The sequence below is a fragment of the Motacilla alba genome, chromosome 19 (genome assembly GCF_015832195.1).
Source record: "Motacilla alba alba isolate MOTALB_02 chromosome 19, Motacilla_alba_V1.0_pri, whole genome shotgun sequence".
Taxonomy (NCBI): Eukaryota; Metazoa; Chordata; class Aves; order Passeriformes; family Motacillidae; genus Motacilla; species Motacilla alba.
The window spans coordinates 1,086,919-1,100,502 of record NC_052034.1 but is presented as its reverse complement, the minus strand read 5'-3'; the positions used below and the strand labels follow the sequence as shown (position 1 = coordinate 1,100,502).

Here is a 13,584-nt window from a genome sequence, read left to right as displayed (position 1 = left end):
CATGGAAACCCGGGGCCTTTCGTCCTCCCCGGCTGTGGTTTGGTCCCCGAGGGAAGGGAGATCACAGCAGCCGCTCCGTGATCACCTTTAAATCTTCTCAGCAGCCCCTCTGGCCAGGGGCCTGTCCTGGTGAATAATTCACCGTGTGCTGGCAGGGAGAGTTTTACTCCACTAATTTTGTTTCCATAGAAACTCGTGCGGTCTGTGCTCCAGAGCTCCGGGTGAATCAATACGGGATTTTTCCTTTGCGCAGTGAGCGACGGCCCTGAAACCCTGATGGCAGGAGAGCAGCCCCGGAGAGGCTGGAGGCTGGCCTGCCCTGCCTGCCCTGCCTGGCCTGGCCCTGCCTGGCCCTGCCTGGGTGGGATGCCCGGGGCCAGAGATGCTCTGCACCAGCCTGGGGCAGGCTCAGCCCAGTCTGATCCCAGTCCACTCCAGTGTGTTCCTGCTATGCAGAGAGGTGGAGGGGAAGGGACTGCCTCTACTTTTTCTCCCTTTTTCCCTCCTGTCCTTTAATTTCTGTGACCCCTGACCTATAATGGCAAATTAGCCATTGGAATCAGCCACACTAATTATCCAGGGAGCGGGGTTGGCCCTGCCCCCAGCCGGGTTCATGTCCCCCCACTCCCCTTTAATTGCTCACTCCCCAAACCTAACCCAAAAATTGGCCGGCAGCGTGTCCTCCACACGCCCTGAGCCCAATCCCCAGGGAATGCCGCACACCTTTGTGTCCACAGGAATTTTTATTTTCTTTCACTGCCAGCTGCTTCCCAGCTTTTGTGCCGAGCTGGGAGCACAAAGGAGAAGAGGGATAAGCAGTTGAAGACGGGTGTGTGTGACATATGGCGCCAGGGCTTTGCGCGGTGGCTGCGGGGGGACAACAGCGGGCACGGGATGCCTGAGCTTCCCTCCTGCCAGCCTTGGCATGGGTAAACTGAGGCAGGAAGCTGGGCATGGGCGTGGGGCTGCCCTGTGGGACGGAGGCAGCTCTCGCTCCCGGTCGTGTGCGCCGTTCCAAAGCTCTGAGCTGATGGTTCAGCTGGGCCCTGCGTGTTTGATGTCGGCGGTGAAAGCCAGGGGAGGAAAGGTCACCGACACCAGCCACCTCCTGCAATAATCTTATATCAGCCTCCCTGCTTTGGGCAACCTCGTGGATCTAATTTATTGCACGTTGATGCAGGGTAGAGTTGAAGAGAGTCGCAGTTAAACCGTACAAAGGGATGCCGGGTCACTTTAATCGCTCACACTTGCTTGACCTATTTTTTTTTTAATCCCTTCCTGGAAACCTTATTTCATGTTTGAATTCCCTCAACTATTTTAGGAATGTCGTCCTACCAAGATCAAATTACCTTCAATGAAACCAGTGCAAGGCGGCCTCGCGAGGCAGGCGACTTCTGGACGAGGAGGCTCCCTCATTAATGTGGGCTCAGCTCGGGGCGGGGGCTGTGGTCCTGCCGAGGAAAACGTGTGAAAGCCGGGGATTAGCGCTGCACAATGCCGGGGAGCAGGGGGTGGCTGTGCCTGGCTTGGCACGGAGAGCTGGGGGCAGCGGGACCCCCTGGCAGCCCTGCGGACCCCGCTGCACCCCGGCACTGCCAGGGGAAGGTGGGTGCCAGGGGTGCAGCCCTGCTCTCAGCCGTGTCCCCCCGGGTTTTAGTGGTGGTTTAGGTGCCAGCTGGGTGCCATAAATCTGTCCTGGTGGGAGAGCAGTGCTGCGTCCCTCAAAGGCGGATCCTGAGTGCTCAGAGTGCTGCAGCGTCCAGGGCTCCCAGTAAAGCTGTCAGGTGAGACCACCTGGGCAGGAGTGCTGCCGTGCCGGGATTGGGATCACCCCCTGGCTCTCCCGGTTCCTCTGCACTTGCCCTCGGAGCCAGGAGGGGAATTTCCTGTTGCAGAGAGGTACGTGCTGCACAGGTTCCCGAGCAGGGCTTACTTGTGCCTCCCTGATTGCTTTTGCTTTTGAAAAGGGCTTAAACCCGGCCATTTTAATACTCGGTAGAACAAGTATTAAAGGAGATCCTCAGGTGCTTATTTGTTTCCATGAAAAAGGATTTGCTTGGAGCAATTTTCCCAGGCTGTGGGCCCAGGAGGGGTGCACAGCATCCCCTGAGGCAGAGAGGAAGGTGGCTAGGGGATTTAGGAGAGACTGGTAGGGGCCCCTCCTGCACATGCTTGGCATGTTTTGTGGTAGAGAATAGCATAATTTCTGTTCCTGATCATCCATTTTCATCCCAGTTTCAGTCCTGTTACAGTCACACCTGCAGCTGCTGGGCAGTCACGTTCCCAGGCTTCTCGTTCCCACACTGAGCAGTCCCCTTGCAGGGGCCTGGCTGCAGCAGAACTCAGCACATCTGCTCTGGACAGAGCCACTCCTTCTAGTTTAACATCCTTGAGCTCTGAGACTTCTTCCAAGAGTCTTCCCTGCAGGAACTGGGGGAGCTGTCAGCCCTTTTCTCCAAATAATCCTGTGCATGGAAATGCTTCTGCACGTCTGTTCTGCATCCCCAGCTGAGGCACCACAGGCCTGGGCTTGCAGCCACCGCGGGATGAGTGCCCCGAGGGCTGGGGAGTGCGGGGCTGGGGGACCCTCCCTCGGTGGTGTCACCCTCTGCTGTCCTGGCCGCAGAGGGGGTCCCAGCTCCGGCGTGTTTGCAGGGGGATCCATGAGCGCAGCGTGGCAGAGCAGGGGAGAAGGAGCTGGGCAGTGTTTGAGCAATCCCATCTGCTGTCTGAGCCGCAGCAGACGCTGGGGAAGGGAATATTCTGGTCTGCACTCGGTGCCAAGGCTGTTCCCTGAGCAGGGAGGGCTGTGAGCCATCAGCCCCAGCGCTTCTCCAGCTGCTGGCTGCTCCGGTGGGGCTGTGCTGCGCGCCCAGCCGAGCAACTGCTGCTTCCAGCACCACGTTCCCGGTCAGACCCACCCCCGGGATTATCCGGCTGCTCTTCCCGGGCAGCTGAGGCCAGCAGCCTCTCCAGAGCTTCCCCTCGGGCCATCCCTCCATGGCAGAGCCATTTTTGGGAGGTACCGAGCGCCTGCTGCCGGGCTTGGTGAGAGCAGCTGTGCCCAGGCAGGATGCCAGGGGCACAGGAGGATGTTCCTGCCAGGCTGTGAGCATTATCCCTCCCCAGGAGCCTGACTGAGGCCTTCTCCTGGCTCTGCTCATGTCCTTGGCTCTGGCAAGGGTGGCTCTGAATTGTGCACGTCACGGGCAGCTTGGGTGGCAGAAGAGCAGGGTGAACCCCTGGGCTGGCAGGGGCGAGCTGCCCCCCAAGGCCAGCTTGTGTTTGGTTGGATTTTCTGGGTTTGAGTGGTGAGCCAAGGGCAGGGGCTGCAGCCAAAGGTGTGCCAGTGCCTGAGCGCAGTGTGCAGTGAGACTGCAGTCGTGGGGGTGTGTGGAACAGTGTCCTGTGCTGTCCTGGCAGTGCAGTGACACCAAAACACAGCATTTTCAGTGCCAGCCCCGTCCCAGCGTGTGGGGCACTTGGATAAAGACTGGTGTGGTTGTGGCATTGTGGCAGCCCTTCCTACCCCAGAGCTGGCTCTGTGCCTGGCCCCAGCCTGGCACAGGATGTCACCTGTCACTTTCTCTGTGCCAGGACAGCCACCACTGCTGGGTGCTGAGGTGGCTCAGCTGGGGTGAGCCAGGACCGGGCACTGCCAGGACAGGGGGATTTATCCTGTGCTGCCAGGGCTGGTGGGGGCACAAGGGCAGTGCCAGCCACACCAGTGTCCCTGCTCTCTGTGACCTGTGGGACGGGGACACACAGACCAGGAGCTTGCAAAGCCTTTAAGCTCCTCCTGTGATGGGCGCAGCAGAAGGGTGAAGGATTATGCCTGTGCCTGGGTTTGGAGGATGAATAACAGCATTCTGGGTCCTTCTGCTGATCACAGGGCAGGAGCTGCTGTCAGGCAGGAGAAAAGCTGGTCAGGCAGCAGCCAAGGAGTCATCCCAGCCCGGTTCTGGACGTGGGGCAGGGGGGCAGAGTGCCCAGCCCGTGCCCCGAGCGCGCCTGTGCCCGCGCGTGGGCTGAGGGCACGCACCGATTCTTTCCTTTTTGGGAAATCCAAAGCATTTTGCTTTTCCTGGCATCTTCCCAGCCCCTCACTGACATCACAGAAATGAGGGCCAGGAACATGTTGAGCCCCTTCCCCAGCTGCCACCGGGGTCCTGCTGCCCTCCCCAGTGCTCACCTGCGCTGCTGCGGACAGCAGGAACTGGGGAGGAGCTCAGGATGCAGCTACCTGTTGTTCTTTGAAATCAGCTCCTGCCAGCAGGGCTGCTTGCTTTTCCCTGGGTTTTAACTCATGCTGATGTAGTGTTTTGCGTTTCTTTGGATTAGCAGCAGGGCTTTGAAAAATGGGTTAAAAAGCCTTCAGGGCATGTGAAGTGCCCTGGTCTGTGTGGCCCCTGCCAGCCCCGAATTCCTGGGGTGTATCTCGGGGCAGGGAAGGTCCCAACACGTTCCCTTGGGACTGTTTGAAGCCAGATGTTCAGCGGAGTCTTTCTGCTGTAAAATATCTTGTCTCCATCCCTAGTTTCGTTCATCTTCTGCCCAGAAGATTTCCATGGCTCAGCACGTTGCTGAGCTCAGTGCCACTATCCAGCACTTCCAGGGAGCTGTCCCAGACTCTCTGCAGGGTTTAACACCTCCCCTGAGCTGGTGCTGGCAGCAGGAGCCCAGAGGGCTGGCAGGGGCATTGCCAGTGCCTGGCCCTCACGGTTACAGGGAAGCCTTTAAATCCACACTCAAAGGTCAAATGCTGGGAGACAAAGATTCCCCTGCCCAGGTACTTTGGTTACTTTATGGAGATCTGGAGAATTCTGATTTTGGGGGGTTATTGTGCTGTTTGAGGTTTGTGGGCTGGCACAGCATTGCCGAGCCAATGGTTCTCCACAGAAACTCATCTCCATGCATGGACTGTGTGTGTATCCAGCGTGAGCTCTGTTCCCGTGGGTGTCCAGGCTCGCTCCCCATCCTCTTGGAGTAGCCAAATCTTGTAAGGAGGTGTGTACCCTGTGGATGTGTTACAACTCAATTTAATACGTGACTAAACCAGCCATGCAATATTGCAATTAAAGTATAATTCCAGAGGTGTGAACAATGCTGGCTCTGCGCTGGAATGAGTCAGGGGAGCGGAGGAGGAAGCGAGCAGCAGTGTTTTATTAATTGACTCCAGCGGATTTATTTGTCCTCGGTGAATAGAGCCGGGCAGAGCTGTCGGAATTGTTCCTGCTCTGCTCGCCCTGCGCCGCTCCGTGCCTGGCTGCTGGCAAGGATCCTGGGGACTGACAGTTACTGGGATGGAGACACTTCCTGGCTGAGTGACCAGTTAAATGGATATTATTAGTGAGCGGAGCGGGCTGGGGGCTCCTGGTGCTGTTTGGAAGTGGCCCCTTGTGCCCGGCAGGGATTCTGCTGCTGCTTTTCCCTGGGTCCTGTCCTGGGAGCACATGCCACGGGAAGGTGGCACTGGATGGCCCTCGGCACTGTGCTCAGCCCAGGGACCAAGGTGCAGCGACTGGTGCATCCAAATGCTAATGCTTCCAGGATTACAGAAAAGCCAGGGAAGGAGAGCAGAGCTGCCTGGAGCAGGAATCTTCCCTGTGATTCCTCTGCGCTGTCCCTGGGGATGAAGGTGGGGGTAAATTAGCAGTGGGGCAAAAAGCGAGCTTCTCCCCGAGCTCTCGCTGAGTTCCCCAAGTATTGCAAGTGTGTTTTGTTCTCAGCAGCCTCTGGAAGCCCCTTGGAGCAGCTCGGGGCTGTGGCTGGCACAGGGGCTGAGCACTGGGGACGTGGCTGTCACACACGGTCTTGCTGGGCAGGGGAGAGCCCAGGTGACCTTCAGAGGTGACTGCTCCTCTTAATGGCTTGGAATCTGATTATACCATTTTGCTAAGAAATGTGCTTGGCACGTTCTTCTGCATTAAATACCATTTAGGGACAGTTATCCTGAACTCTCTGCCTGCCGCTTAGGAAAAAGCCTTTGAAAATGATATTATGGATCAAAAGTGTTCCTGGGGTAATTCTGTTTCAAACAGTGGAGTTAATCCAGAACTGAATTTGGCCCTGCATTTTCAAACGAGAAGCAGTAGCTGTATAATCTGTTTATGGTTTTAAAGTGAATGTTAATCTTGGATTTGGTAGCTTTTGCAAAAGGTCGATTTGCCGTGCTGCAGAGCATTTTAGCCCCCTGCTCTGACACTCTGTGAGCCTTCTCCATGTTTTATTTTAGAGTGATTTCACTGTGTTTATAAATACATGTCAAACCTGGAAACGTTAAATCTGGGCAGCCCTCAGCAGTGGAAGTAATGCCATTTTTCTTGCCTTGCATTTTGCTGGTCCAGCTCCTGGCATGGCACATCCGGGCTCCGCTGTGCCAGGCCCGGTGCGGGGATGGCTCAGTCCCACGAGGATGCAGTGGGATGGGTGGAACAGAACCAAATGTCCCCTGCGGAGACAGGGGAGCCTCTGGGTGCTGTCCCCTGGGTGACCGTGTCCCCTGGGTGACTCGGTGCCGTGTCCCCTCGGCAGGTGCGAGGATGCAGCCGTGCGCCGGGGGCTGACGCGGAGCCGCCGGCCGCGGGGAGCGGGACCCCCGCCGCCCACCCATGGTCCCGGCTGGCAGCCGGGGCAGCCCCCCGTGAGGAGGGGCACGGGCACAGCCGGGACCGCGGGCACCGAGCCCCCGCAGCCGCCCCGCCATGACGAGCCTCTTCCGCCGGAGCAGCAGCAACGGCGGCTCCCGCGGCGGCTCCTCCGCCCAGGAGCTCAACAACAGCCGCCCCGCCAGGCAGGTGCGGCGCCTGGAGTTCAACCAGGCCATGGAGGACTTCAAGACCATGTTCCCCAACATGGACTACGACATCATCGAGTGTGTCTTGAGAGCCAACAACGGCGCCGTGGACGCCACCATCGACCAGCTCCTGCAGATGAACCTGGACGGCAGCGGCGGTGACGACAGCTCGGACTCGGAGGACAGCATCCCCCCCGAGGTAACTGCGTGGGGCTCCCCTCTGTGGGCTCTGCTTCCGCAGCTGGGTCGCCAGCAGTGGGCACATCATCCTGCCTCCTCCTGCCCGGGCACGGTGCTGCTCAGCTGCTGCAGGCTGGCAGAGGCCCGAGTGCCCCGATCAGCTGGGCTGAGCACCAAAGGTTGTCTTGGGCAGTGCTTCAGGCTCGAGCCAAGTGTTCTTCCCCCTCCCACTCGCCCCAAAACCCAACAGAGACCTTTCTCCTGCTGTCAGAGAGACTTCCTGGGGCTGTGTGCTCCAAGGATAGCCTCAGCCACCCTCTTCCCTTGGAAGCAGATCCTCCAAACTCCACCAAAACCCCCCTGGGTGCAGGAGGCCCAGTGCCAGCAGTTGCCCCATCCTCTACAGCAGCATTCAGCCTGTGCCATCCCTGTTTTGCTGCTGCACGTGGGGCTCTGGCTCGCTGGGGAGCATTTCCTTGTCCTGCCCTCACCCCGTCCTCTCACCCCGCAGATCTTGGAGCGGACCCTGGAGCCGGACAGCTCGGACGAGGAGCCCCCTCCTGTGTACTCCCCTCCTGCCTACGAGAGCCAGCCCTTGGGCAGCCGCTACCCCCGCGCCCCACCCACGCCCCCGCCCAGGTGAGCCCCAGCCCCTGCAGCTCCTGCCCCCGGGGCACCTGTGCCGTGCCAGCACACGGGTCAGGCAGCCTCCGCTGGCCCTGGCACGGCCGTCTGGCCCTGCTCCTTGTAGGGTCCAGTGAGACAAAGCCAAGGGAGATGAATGAAGCTCACAGCTGGCTCAAAAATCCCTGCGAGGGTCTGAAACACCAACAGCTGAGGGGCCGGAAAGCCGCTCCGGCGGCGTGTGGAATGGCAAAAATCAGCTCCGGGGGCGGGGAGCGCTCGCCGCTGCTGGAAAACACCAGGTGCTGGGCTGGCCCCACCCCAGCTCCTCACCCCACAGCACACAGCACACACCACACACCTCGGCTGGCTCATTGGCCCCGGGCAGCACCGCTCTGGCTGTGGCTGTGGGGCTGCGGGACAGCAAGAGTGAGCCCTGGGCACCCCTGTGCCAGCCCCTGCCCTCTGTGCAGGCTGGGTGTGACACTGGATGAGAGACGTTTGTCAGCTTCGTGGACACATCCCTGCAGTGCTGGGGCTCCACCGGGCTGGGTTTTGGGAGTCTGAGTGAAACAGGGAGGAGAAGGAAAACCCAGCGTGCAGAGTTGCAGGGTAGGGCTTGAAATACAGCTCCCAGATATTCCAAACCCTCTAGGAAAGCTTTCACTCTCCAGAGCCGATGCTAACATTGGAGGTTCGGGGATGTGCTGGGGTTTCGTGGTTTCCAGGATTGCTGGTGGAGCTGGGCAGGCCGTGCTGTGCCAGGCCGTGCTGTGCCAGGCCCCGTGCCACGCTGGCAGGGCAGGTGTTGGTGGGTTTCTCCTCACCAGAGGTGCTGCTGTGCTTGCCCCGCAGGACGGACGTGCCCGGCCCCGGCAGCACGGCGCTCTACAGGAACTGGAACCCACCGCTGCTGGGCAACCTCCCCGAGGACTTCCTGCGCATCCTGCCCCAGCAGACAGCTGGCACACAGGTGAGCCTGGCCACCCCTTCCAGCCTGCTCCGTGGGGTGGCATGGACACTGTCCCAGTCCTCAGCCACCCTGAGCTTGCAGCATCAGCGCGCTGGAAGCATCTGGGTACCAGGTGTGCACTAACCCAAAAGTTTTAGGGTGTGTCCTGATCAAGAGAGTGAAGTGGGCAAGGGGTTAAAGAGCTCTCAGCAAAGCTTTGATATTTCCTCTGCATTATCCCAGTGATTAGTGCCACAAATGCCACTTGCCATAAGCACCTCATATTTTCAATGATTTGAAAATCTTGCCTGCTCTGGTGAGGAGCAGCAGGACCAGTAACGCTCCTAAGGAGAGCAGCCCTGCCAGGGCACTTGAGGGCTGCTGCCGTGGAATTTGGGTGGGAAACCTAGTGCAAGCCAGAGGATTTGCCCCTGGGAAATCAGAGTCCACATGTGCTCCATGGTTGTTTTAAGCCACAAGGTTTGGGTGCCAGCAGCAGGGCAGCATCCCATGGGGAACAAGCAGCCCCAACACATACTGGGCATGCTGCTCAGCTCCGGGCACAATTTGGGGCATCCCTCGGCCCTTTGCTAACACGGGAACCCCTAAATGGATCCAGCACCCTCCTGGCATGGAGAGGGCTGGGGGGGCTGCAGGCACCCTGCTCCTCGCTCTCGTTTGGTCTCCAAAGGCAGCCTGCCACGTTTTCATGAATGATTGCCCTGCAAGTTGAGCCTCACGGCCTCTATTACCTTTCTGGGAATAGGAGCGTGCCAATTCATTTGGGCTCAGGGGGAGGAGAGGAGCAGCTGCCCTTTTCTTTCCCCAGTAATTGTGTGCTTTTGCTTTTTATGGCTCTCTGGGAGCAGCTACAAATCAGATAAATTTTGTAGGCAGGGATGAGGCTGTGCTGCAGCGTGCTGCTCCCCAGGTGTGAGGCGTGACGCGCCTCCTGCAGGGGTGTTTGTCAGCAGGACACTGCAGCCTCTGCTCCTTGGAGATGGGAGATAAAGCAGTAATGCTGCTCAGACCCCTCTCGTGCCTCCACACCTCTTGTACCTCTGCTCTGGCTCAACCCCATGGCTTAAAGTTAAAAATCCCTGCCAGCCTGTGCTCTGCTAAAGGAGCTCCAAAAGGTTCCCACGTGGGATATCTGTCCCCTCTGCCCCGTCCCCCTTCCCAAGGGGCAGAGGCAGTGATGCCCTGTCCCCCTTTGTCCCTTTTGCCCTGGGCTGTTGGGCAGAGGAGGGAGGGACCCCTCTGGGAGCAGCAGTCGGTGCCCATCGGGGCTGGGGGAGCTGCGGTGTAACAGAGGGGCAAAAGGCTGAGCTCAGCCCGGGGTGCTGCTGCAGGGACCCCCTGAGAGCACCCCCCAAGGTGTGCCCCGTGTCCTCCGCAGGGCTCCCGCGGCTGCCGGCAGCCCGTGCCGCGGGGCCAGGGCTCCCTGGAGCAGGAGCGGCGCTGGAAGCAGTACCTGGAGGACGAGCGGATCGCGCTCTTCCTGCAGAACGAGGAGTTCATGAAGGAGCTCCAGAGGAACCGGGATTTCCTTCTCGCCCTGGAGAGAGGTGAAAGGGCCTTCAGAAACTTGTGCTTTTTGCGGGTGTGTCCTGCTGTGACTCTGGCTGCTGGCAGCAGTGCCCTGCCCGTGGGATCGGGGCTCGTGCCAAAGCAGAGCCGGTGCGAGATGCGGCCAGGATGGGGGCTGGTGGTCTGAGCTGCCCGCCCTGGACTCCTGCTCTCCTCCCCCTGCCCATCCCTCTGCATCACCTCTGGCAGAGCCCAGCAGAATCCATAGCCAGGAGCTTTGGAAATGGCCTCTGAGCCCTCGCCAGCCCTGTCAATGGTGCTTTGCAGGGTCCTGCAGCACCGTCACTGCAGGTGGCAGGAAAACCACGGGTGTGCTCGTTGTGTGCTCGTGGTGGGTGGGCAGTTCCTCTGCTGCTGCGGGCTCCCACCCAAGTGCTTGTGGTCGCTGTGCTGAAGCAAAGCCCCAGCTCGCTGCCTTGCCAGCAGCCTGTCCCTCAGCAGCCACGGGGCTGTGAGGGGAGAGGAGCAGAGCCATGTGCTCTGCCTCCAGGGTCTGATCGAGCGGGCGCTGCGCTTTTTGTGTTTCAGATCGATTGAAATATGAGTCAAAAAAATCCAAGTCGACTGGTGTTGCTGTCAGCAGCGACTTTGGTTTCTCCTCCGTATTATCAGGTAACTTCCAAGACGTATGTGAGCATTGTCTCTCCACAGCAGGATCCCCCACAGCCCCTGCATTCCCATCCCTCTGCCCAGCTGCCTCCAGAGTGGCTGTGGAGGGAGGAAGCTGGCTGATCCCTCCCTGCTGCCCTCCCAGCACGGGAGAGGAGCTGGTGGGCCTTGGGGATGGGTGCTCCTGCCCTCCCCGTGTGGAGGTGCTCCTGCCTCCTGCCTCCATCCATCCCTGCCCTCCCTGCCTGGGCTGGAGCAGAGGATTGTGCCTGGAGGCATAATGACTGTTCCTGGGTAATCCTGATTAACCTCGGAGCGCAGCAGCTGCCCAGAGTCAGAATTAGAGCTGGTGTCTGTCGATGGCGGGGTTGGGCAAGCCTGGGCAGGGCTCCAGCTGGGCTCACGGACCTGGGGAACAGAGACATGGCTCTGGGGTCTCTGGTTCCCTGACCCAGCTGGGCTTGCTCCTGATCCACCGGGTAGCATCATCCAATACCCAGAGCACAGTCAGAGCCCGGGGGAATTTGGAGCTGCTGAGCCTGGAGGGAGGTGCTGGTGCTGGGACTGAGCACCTGTAAGGGTGTGCTGCCAGCCCACAGCTCTGCCCTCCCGGTCCCAGGGGTTGTGTCCCCAGAGAGTCCCCATCCAGAGCCTGCCCTGCATGCCAGCACCCTCATCCCACCTGCTCTGGCCAGCTCTGCCCTTGGCTGGTGCTGGAATTGGGAGCGATTGGTGCCAGCCCCCTCTGCAGGCAGGCACTCCCGGTGAGCAGGTTTTGCCTTGCAGGTGAGGGAGCTCCCCCTGGAGCCAGCGAGGCCGGCGGGGCCGTGTCCGACGATGCCTTATTCCGGGACAAGCTCAAACACATGGGGAAATGTGAGTGGTGTGCAGGGCCCCTGCTGGCAGCCTGGCAGGCTGGAGGGCAGCTGGGAGTGGGGTGGGCAGGGGCAGGTGGCAGCGCTGCCTGGCACTCTCCCACACCCATCCTCTCTCTGAGAAGTCACAGCCTGCTCTTCCCACCACAAACTAGACCAAGGTCCTTGGGTGGCCCCAGCTGTGTTGCAGGCACTGGGGACGTTCGGAGGGGTGGGTAAGGAATGTCATGAAAATCCCAGAAAAAAGAGTAAAATACGAGCACCTCCCACCAGGAACCAAGGTGTCCCTGTCTCCCTCTCCAAGTTGGGCATCACCAGAGGGTGTTGGGTGCGGGTGGCTCTCTCTCACACCCCTGGCCCTGCCCCTCTCCTTTCCCTGACGCTGGGAAGGGTTTTTGTGTGAGACCCTCACCCAGCTGCTTCCTTCCAGCCACACGCAAGAAGCTGTTTGAACTCGCCAGAGCCTTCTCCGAGAAGACGAAGATGAGGAAATCAAAAAGAAAACACTTGTTGAAGCACCAGGTGTATCCTGAAAGGGGCTGTGGGGCAGGGGGGCCTCACTCGGGTGCTCCCCAGGGGCTCCTCTGTGGCTGGAGCGTGGGCTGGGAAGGGTGGCTGTGGTCCGTGGCCACATCCTGGCCCCACAAGTGGTTTTCCTTAGCGGAGGGCGCAGGATGGGGACAGCAGCTTCCACGGCAAATCTTCTCGATGACGTGGAAGGACACGCCTATGGTAAGGAGTGCTGTGCTGGCTGTGCTGGGCTTGGCACGGCTGGGTCCCACGGTGCCTGGCCCCACATCACCCCGGGGCTGGCTCAGGTGTGAACGCCTGGCAGAAATGCCCCCGTGGGCCAAAAGCCTCCATCCAGTGTTCCCAGGTGTGTTCCGGGAGAAACTCCCCGAGCCCCACTGGGAATTCTCCCTCTGAGCAAGGAAGCCCTGCCCTGGGGAAGCTGGGCTGCCTCCCCTGGGCTCCTGCCTGCAGCTGGGACCGTGGTGCAGCGGTGCCCTGGTGTGGAGGTGCCTGCAGCCCCCCTGCCTCTGCCTTTCAGATGAAGATTTCCAAGCACGGCGGCAGCAGCTCCGGGAGGAGGAGGAGACGCCGAAGGAAGGGCAGTAAACGGTGAGAGGCACCTGGGGATGGGTGACCACTTGGGTGTGAATGGCCCAGCCTGGCCGGAGGAGGGGACACGTGCTTTAGGCTGGGTCCAGAGTGTGTCCGGGTGGGGACGAGCCCCCTCAGTGGCCAGGGGTGGGTGCCACAGCCGAGACAGCCCCGGGTGTTGTCACTGTGTGGCTGAGCACGTGCTGTTCTCTTCCCCTCCCTGCAGGTCCCAGCTCTGGGGTTTCTTGCTGGCACAGGACGTGCACAAAGGTTCATCAGGAGATGGCTGGAAAAGGAAAAACCCACCCAACAAATCACCCAGATTTTGGCTGTTCCCCCTCTGCTGCTGTACTCCTCTGAAGTACAAGCATCGAAGTGAGGCACAATGTTTTCTTACCAATGGTTTGAAAACAAGTTTTCCTATCGAGAAAATCAGCCAAAAAGGAAAAACACAAAGGAAAAAAAGAAAAAGCAGGCAGCTGCTGCAAGCGGCTGTGGAGGAGCCAGCGAGCCCAGGATGGGGAGGGGCAGCCCCGCCTGCTCCCCCGGCCGGGCGGCACAGGAGGGATGAAATCAGTCCTACTAACGAGGATCCAATCCCACGTGGGGTCTGCTTGGCCGGAGCACTCCTGAACATATCTGTAGTGGTCTGATGTAACTTCACTCTGCGCACACCGGAACAAAAACCACGTGAGAAAGGGAAGCTAACAGCCGTTGTCTATTATTGCTAGGAGTAATGAGCAGAGATTCAGATCAGGTAATAGTCAAATAATATAAATTGTTTATAAAGGAAAGGCCTTCTTTTCCTAGGCGTTTCACTTTGAATTAAACCTTTGCCTTTGGCATTGCTACAA

The 13,584-nt window shown here is 59.4% G+C and overlaps 1 protein-coding gene across 1 annotated transcript in view; it reads left to right on the top strand.

The window, feature by feature from the left end:
- CUEDC1 (CUE domain containing 1) overlaps positions 1-13,584 on the top strand; it is an 18,736-nt gene extending 5,152 nt beyond the window's left edge. The window contains exons 2-11 of the mRNA XM_038157847.1: positions 6,535-6,995; positions 7,488-7,615; positions 8,456-8,573; positions 9,952-10,120; positions 10,671-10,754; positions 11,538-11,627; positions 12,057-12,150; positions 12,300-12,358; positions 12,678-12,748; positions 12,957-13,584. Of these exons, the coding sequence (XP_038013775.1) occupies positions 6,705-6,995; positions 7,488-7,615; positions 8,456-8,573; positions 9,952-10,120; positions 10,671-10,754; positions 11,538-11,627; positions 12,057-12,150; positions 12,300-12,358; positions 12,678-12,745 (1,101 nt within the window). The 5' untranslated portion in view covers positions 6,535-6,704 and the 3' untranslated portion in view covers positions 12,746-12,748; positions 12,957-13,584. The remainder of the gene's footprint in view (positions 1-6,534; positions 6,996-7,487; positions 7,616-8,455; positions 8,574-9,951; positions 10,121-10,670; positions 10,755-11,537; positions 11,628-12,056; positions 12,151-12,299; positions 12,359-12,677; positions 12,749-12,956) is intronic.